This window comes from Oncorhynchus kisutch, linkage group LG7 (genome assembly GCF_002021735.2).
Source record: "Oncorhynchus kisutch isolate 150728-3 linkage group LG7, Okis_V2, whole genome shotgun sequence".
Lineage (NCBI taxonomy): Eukaryota > Metazoa > Chordata > Actinopteri > Salmoniformes > Salmonidae > Oncorhynchus > Oncorhynchus kisutch.
In genome coordinates, this window is record NC_034180.2 from 15,233,380 (window position 1) to 15,239,821 (window position 6,442).

General features: G+C 43.1%; 2 protein-coding genes across 2 annotated transcripts; both read right to left on the reverse strand.

Annotated features, from left to right (window-relative positions):
- Positions 1 to 225: 225 nt before the first annotated feature.
- On the reverse strand, positions 226 to 2,030 carry LOC109886879 (fatty acid binding protein 1-B.1). Its single transcript, XM_020478435.2, has 4 exons — positions 1,900 to 2,030; positions 1,029 to 1,201; positions 580 to 672; positions 226 to 317 (listed from the first exon to the last, which is right to left on the reverse strand). Exons 1-4 carry the CDS (start codon positions 1,964 to 1,966, stop codon positions 267 to 269), a joined length of 384 nt encoding a protein of 127 aa, XP_020334024.1. The 5' UTR covers positions 1,967 to 2,030; the 3' UTR covers positions 226 to 266.
- Positions 2,031 to 4,125: 2,095 nt separating this feature from the next.
- On the reverse strand, positions 4,126 to 5,930 carry LOC116374676 (fatty acid binding protein 1-B.1-like). Its single transcript, XM_031828525.1, has 4 exons — positions 5,800 to 5,930; positions 4,929 to 5,101; positions 4,480 to 4,572; positions 4,126 to 4,217 (listed from the first exon to the last, which is right to left on the reverse strand). Exons 1-4 carry the CDS (start codon positions 5,864 to 5,866, stop codon positions 4,167 to 4,169), a joined length of 384 nt encoding a protein of 127 aa, XP_031684385.1. The 5' UTR covers positions 5,867 to 5,930; the 3' UTR covers positions 4,126 to 4,166.
- Between the last annotated feature and the right edge of the window lie 512 nt (positions 5,931 to 6,442).

The window sequence follows — 6,442 nt, forward strand, 5'->3', positions numbered from 1 at the left end:
GGTAGGATTCTGACCCATATTACAGACTAGATGGGTTCACATTTGCTATAAAGCAGTCACATTAACATGTAGAAAATCCATTTGGGCCCGAGTGTAATGTTCACAGAACTACACTATTCTATTGAATACCACATTCATCCAACTCAAACCTTGCCTCATTACAAACTTGTATTTTCCCCTGAAGTTCTACTCATTGATATGAAATGCTGAGACCAGACCATTCAATGCCTTTCACATTTTATTAATCCAAAGAGTGCAGTAGATCTTCACATTCGTTTGCTGGTCCTCTTGTATGACATGCCAGACAGAGTCATGGTCTGAAAAGAGAAAGCATCTGTAATCATTACACGCAGATGCTTGCTGAGGCGCGCGAGCAGTGTGGGTGCAATGATTGAATAACACGTACATTTATTTTGCGACGCGAGCGGTGGGGTCAGCATGTAATTAGAACATTGGCGGCAGCAAACAGTTGAATTGCGTTCACGGCACTGTCATAGACTAGCCATTTTGTTAATGGTATAAATTAACCCTGAAATTGTGTCACTTCGTGAAACCCCCGGCCATATGCTCCAGACTCACGTTGACGAGGGTGTTTGCGTCTGTAAGTTCTGTGACATATTCGATCCCATTCAGGATGGCCGTCAGCTTGTTACCTTCCCTCATCACCACAGACTGAAACAGGAGAGGTCAACGGTTAGATCTGAATGCAGTGGTCACCAACTACAGTCAACTAGGACCAATTTAACAGGCCCAAGTTGGATGGCCATATATGGAGAAGAAAAAAAAGTGACAGTGTGCATCAGGTGTGTGAGTTGGTTTTCAGACGTAACTGTGCGCCCAGTCCCTGGAGAGCAGAGGAGATTCTGCCAATGAAAGTCAGTCCTCCCGCAACATCACTGGGACCTGAACTAACCCCACATCAGCTGAACTTATAGTTTAGTTAGATACTTGCTGTATATGTAGGGAGATGGATAAACCAAGGCTACATGTATGAAACTCATGGTTGGGTTGTGACATGCGCCACCCACATTGACTTTCTCCCCGGTCGGCGACTCGAGCTCCGTCTCCTGGCCAATGGTGAAGGAGTTGGTGAGGATCTTTGTCCCCGTGGTGACAGTCACCTTGAAGTGGTCTCCAGTCTCCTCAATCTCAGAGATGCTCTTGATGTCTTTGCCCTCCTGGATAAGCTCATCAGGGAGACCTACATGTTTGCGGCAGCGAGAGAGTCATAGACGGTGCTTTTTAGTACTACAAAAAGTTAATGAAGTGGGACATGAACACTGAATTATTACTACTGAAGTAAAGCGCTGATGCACTATAATATGGCAACACAATGATCTGAATGCATTCCCAGCTAGCACATAACATTCCGAGGACCATACATTTTAGGGCTTGGTTATGTTGCATACCACATTCTGGTAATGGTACAGGACAGTTGCTTGGCTTTGGAACATTCTCATTAAAGGAATTTGCCAAATGTTATTTTCTTGGCATTTCATTATTTGATCAGAATATTTCCTGAAAGTGCAAACATTTTAATTTAAGGTAAAGTTCTAGGAACATTAGTCATTTTACATTGGGAATATTCTCAAGTTGTTCAGCTGACTTTAAATATTCTCCTGTGGGAATGTCAGTACTTAAGCATAATGTTCTGTAGGTTCTCATAGTTATAGTCATGTTCTCAGAACACTAAGAACTTGCCATACAAAAACAAACATTAATCAAGACACATTCTGTTCCCAGAACATCCAAGGAAACTAATGTGCTACCTGGGTTTGCTACTCAGACGTAACCATTGCATTCGCAGTCACCATTGAACATCATTACTGAAAGGACTACGACTTCTGAAATTAACACCCCAAATCTAATCAAATGTACAAACCCAACAGCAAGACTTACCAACAGCCTCCATGAAGGACTCAAAGTTGTCATGTGACTCCATCTGGTATTTTCCTGAGAAAGACATGGTGACTATAAGACAGTGACAGTAGAGTCAGCCATAGCTCCCTGCTTGTCTTTATACCCCCATCTATCCAGCCCTGCCCTGCACTCATTAACTAACTAAGGTGTCTTCAATTGAGAACCCCTCCCCCTCATATCTTCCCTGCTACTTGCCTGTAGGCACAGATCTAGGGTCAGCTTCCCAGCCAAGGGCAACTAATGTACATCGCAATGGTCAACTTTATTGTACTCCACTTCTCATCCTCTCTTCTTCTACTTTGGCGGTGTGAGTGATCATTGATCTGATTTGATAAACAAGGCCTCCTCTACTCCTTAGAAAAATGATAAGCAGTCTCATCATTGGATTTTTGTTTCTCTGCAATCTCTCACAGTTGAGTCAACTATAAAAATTACAGACCTCTACATGCTTTGTGGCAGGTGAAAACCTGCACAATCGTGCAGTGTATCAAATACTGTTCTCACCACTGTACATGAATTGTCAAATTGAAATTCTGAGAAAGCTCCCTTCCAGTGATGTTGCCTATATACTGAGAACATTCGTCAGACCTTTTGGGTGAAATAGGTGACTTGACATATTGCGTTTATATTTGTGCAGTATAAACGGCTCAATATTACTTTGACAGTAAACTATACCATCCTAACACCGCTCTGGGGATGGTAACAATGAATGCAGGGGTGCCCCACTGGCAGGTAGGGAAAATAGGTGGGACACTGCATGTGTAAGGCCTATGCCATCCTGCAGAGAACCCACACCAAGACCTTGAGGTAAGACATGAAACTCACACAGGATGATCTGCAAGATTAAAATGCATCTTTATGACATGATCCCGCCTAGATTATGAAGACAGTTGGAGTAAAGGATGTTTAAGTAGAATGAGTATCATTTTCTAGTATAAAGATCGGTGAAGAATCCAGCTACGAACTGGTCCGTTTGTCACAACTTGGGAAGCTCAAGAGAGAGGGTGTGGCCACATTACCATAACGCTGTTTATATAATAGCCGCAGATATGAGGTTTACATCTAATTGTTGTATAACCTGAATGAGTGAGTATGATACTGTTTGTATTATTGTGTAATATGATTGTGGACTGTTTAATGAAGAAAAATACAATATTCCCTTTTGATTTGAACTAAATCAGAGGACCGCCCGAGCCCAGTTAGGGTCAGACATCCTGGGATAGCCCACGTCGGCCCTTCCGAATAAAACCCACACTCGGGTTTTCGAAAAGCAGACCATGTTTTTCTCCATTAGGGGAGGACAAAGGTTGTAGAGTCTTTTAACCATACCACGTGGTTAAACTCTTAGACTATCGATACCGACAGAATGAGAATAAGTCTTTGGTTAATGATAGTAAAGACACGACCGGACCATGATAGTTTGTTGGTAATGTGGACACCAAGGAACTTGAAACTCGTTCTGTCGATGTTAATGGGGACTTGTTGAGCACGCCTTTTCCTGTAGTCAACGATCAGCACCTTTGTTGTGCTCACATTGAGGGAGAGGTTGTCCTGGCACCACACTGCAGGTCTCATCATTGTCAGTGACCAGGCCTACCACTGGTGTTGTGGTGCACCTCAAACTTGGTGTTGGAGTCATGTTTTACCACGCAGTCGTGGGTGAACAGGGAGTACAGGAGGGGCCCCAGTGTTAAGGATCAGTGTGGCAGACTTGTTGCCTACCCTTACCACCTGGGGGCGGACCGTCAGGAAGTGCAGGATCCAGTTGCAGAGGGAGGTGTTTAGTCCCAGGGTCCTTAGCTTTTCCAACCGCACTGTAGCTGGGAAACCAGTCACCCTCAAATGGTGCACCTTTAGCCCCTTGTCAGCTACACTGGGGTGGAACTAGTGAAAGCAATGTCCAAAAACATTTCCTGAAACTTGATTTTCAAAAATAACTGGAAATTGAGGAATCTGCTTTTAAACTGATGCACCCAATGTGGTAGGATTCTGACCCATATTACAGACTAGATGGGTTCACATTTGCTATAAAGCAGTCACATTAACATGTAGAAAATCCATTTGGGCCCGAGTGTAATGTTCACAGAACTACACTATTCTATTGAATACCACATTCATCCAACTCAAACCTTGCCTCATTACAAACTTGTATTTTCCCCTGAAGTTCTACTCATTGATATGAAATGCTGAGACCAGACCATTCAATGCCTTTCACATTTTATTAATCCAAAGAGTGCAGTAGATCTTCACATTCGTTTGCTGGTCCTCTTGTATGACATGCCAGACAGAGTCATGGTCTGAAAAGAGAAAGCATCTGTAATCATTACACGCAGATGCTTGCTGAGGCGCGCGAGCAGTGTGGGTGCAATGATTGAATAACACGTACATTTATTTTGCGACGCGAGCGGTGGGGTCAGCATGTAATTAGAACATTGGCGGCAGCAAACAGTTGAATTGCGTTCACGGCACTGTCATAGACTAGCCATTTTGTTAATGGTATAAATTAACCCTGAAATTGTGTCACTTCGTGAAACCCCCGGCCATATGCTCCAGACTCACGTTGACGAGGGTGTTTGCGTCTGTAAGTTCTGTGACATATTCGATCCCATTCAGGATGGCCGTCAGCTTGTTACCTTCCCTCATCACCACAGACTGAAACAGGAGAGGTCAACGGTTAGATCTGAATGCAGTGGTCACCAACTACAGTCAACTAGGACCAATTTAACAGGCCCAAGTTGGATGGCCATATATGGAGAAGAAAAAAAAGTGACAGTGTGCATCAGGTGTGTGAGTTGGTTTTCAGACGTAACTGTGCGCCCAGTCCCTGGAGAGCAGAGGAGATTCTGCCAATGAAAGTCAGTCCTCCCGCAACATCACTGGGACCTGAACTAACCCCACATCAGCTGAACTTATAGTTTAGTTAGATACTTGCTGTATATGTAGGGAGATGGATAAACCCAGGCTACATGTATGAAACTCATGGTTGGGTTGTGACATGCGCCACCCACATTGACTTTCTCCCCGGTCGGCGACTCGAGCTCCGTCTCCTGGCCAATGGTGAAGGAGTTGGTGAGGATCTTTGTCCCCGTGGTGACAGTCACCTTGAAGTGGTCTCCAGTCTCCTCAATCTCAGAGATGCTCTTGATGTCTTTGCCCTCCTGGATAAGCTCATCAGGGAGACCTACATGTTTGCGGCAGCGAGAGAGTCATAGACGGTGCTTTTTAGTACTACAAAAAGTTAATGAAGTGGGACATGAACACTGAATTATTACTACTGAAGTAAAGCGCTGATGCACTATAATATGGCAACACAATGATCTGAATGCATTCCCAGCTAGCACATAACATTCCGAGGACCATACATTTTAGGGCTTGGTTATGTTGCATACCACATTCTGGTAATGGTACAGGACAGTTGCTTGGCTTTGGAACATTCTCATTAAAGGAATTTGCCAAATGTTATTTTCTTGGCATTTCATTATTTGATCAGAATATTTCCTGAAAGTGCAAACATTTTAATTTAAGGTAAAGTTCTAGGAACATTAGTCATTTTACATTGGGAATATTCTCAAGTTGTTCAGCTGACTTTAAATATTCTCCTGTGGGAATGTCAGTACTTAAGCATAATGTTCTGTAGGTTCTCATAGTTATAGTCATGTTCTCAGAACACTAAGAACTTGCCATACAAAAACAAACATTAATCAAGACACATTCTGTTCCCAGAACATCCAAGGAAACTAATGTGCTACCTGGGTTTGCTACTCAGACGTAACCATTGCATTCGCAGTCACCATTGAACATCATTACTGAAAGGACTACGACTTCTGAAATTAACACCCCAAATCTAATCAAATGTACAAACCCAACAGCAAGACTTACCAACAGCCTCCATGAAGGACTCAAAGTTGTCATGTGACTCCATCTGGTATTTTCCTGAGAAAGACATGGTGACTATAAGACAGTGACAGTAGAGTCAGCCATAGCTCCCTGCTTGTCTTTATACCCCCATCTATCCAGCCCTGCCCTGCACTCATTAACTAACTAAGGTGTCTTCAATTGAGAACCCCTCCCCCTCATATCTTCCCTGCTACTTGCCTGTAGGCACAGATCTAGGGTCAGCTTCCCAGCCAAGGGCAACTAATGTACATCGCAATGGTCAACTTTATTGTACTCCACTTCTCATCCTCTCTTCTTCTACTTTGGCGGTGTGAGTGATCATTGATCTGATTTGATAAACAAGGCCTCCTCTACTCCTTAGAAAAATGATAAGCAGTCTCATCATTGTAATACAAGTGTATGGATCAATCAACACATTTCAATTTCAACTTGACTTTATCTCGCTATACACCTGTGTTGAAATTAAACTAGGCTACATTGCACTTTGTGTTGAGAGGTGTATTTTGTCTCCCTGCACTATAAAAAAGTTGAATCAATGTACAATTGTAAGGCAGCAGACTGCAATAGGATTGTGAGTTTGCAAAAATGTTTGGCATATAGCTGAACCAACATACATTCTCAAGTT

What these genes read in the sequence shown, in the direction of transcription:
- LOC109886879 (XM_020478435.2), bottom strand. Translation starts at nt 1,966, where the DNA reads ATGTCTTTCTCAGGAAAATACCAGATGGAGTCACATGACAACTTTGAG. An exon ending in CGACCGGGGAGAAAGTCAAT is followed by an intron (nt 673 to 1,028) that starts GTGGGTGGCGCA and finishes CTCCTGTTTCAG; the next exon opens with TCTGTGGTGATGAGGGAAGG. An exon ending in ACGCAAACACCCTCGTCAAC is followed by an intron (nt 318 to 579) that starts GTGAGTCTGGAG and finishes TTCTCTTTTCAG; the next exon opens with ACCATGACTCTGTCTGGCAT.
- LOC116374676 (XM_031828525.1), bottom strand. Translation starts at nt 5,866, where the DNA reads ATGTCTTTCTCAGGAAAATACCAGATGGAGTCACATGACAACTTTGAG. An exon ending in GTCCTTCATGGAGGCTGTTG is followed by an intron (nt 5,102 to 5,799) that starts GTAAGTCTTGCT and finishes GCAAACATGTAG; the next exon opens with GTCTCCCTGATGAGCTTATC. An exon ending in CGACCGGGGAGAAAGTCAAT is followed by an intron (nt 4,573 to 4,928) that starts GTGGGTGGCGCA and finishes CTCCTGTTTCAG; the next exon opens with TCTGTGGTGATGAGGGAAGG.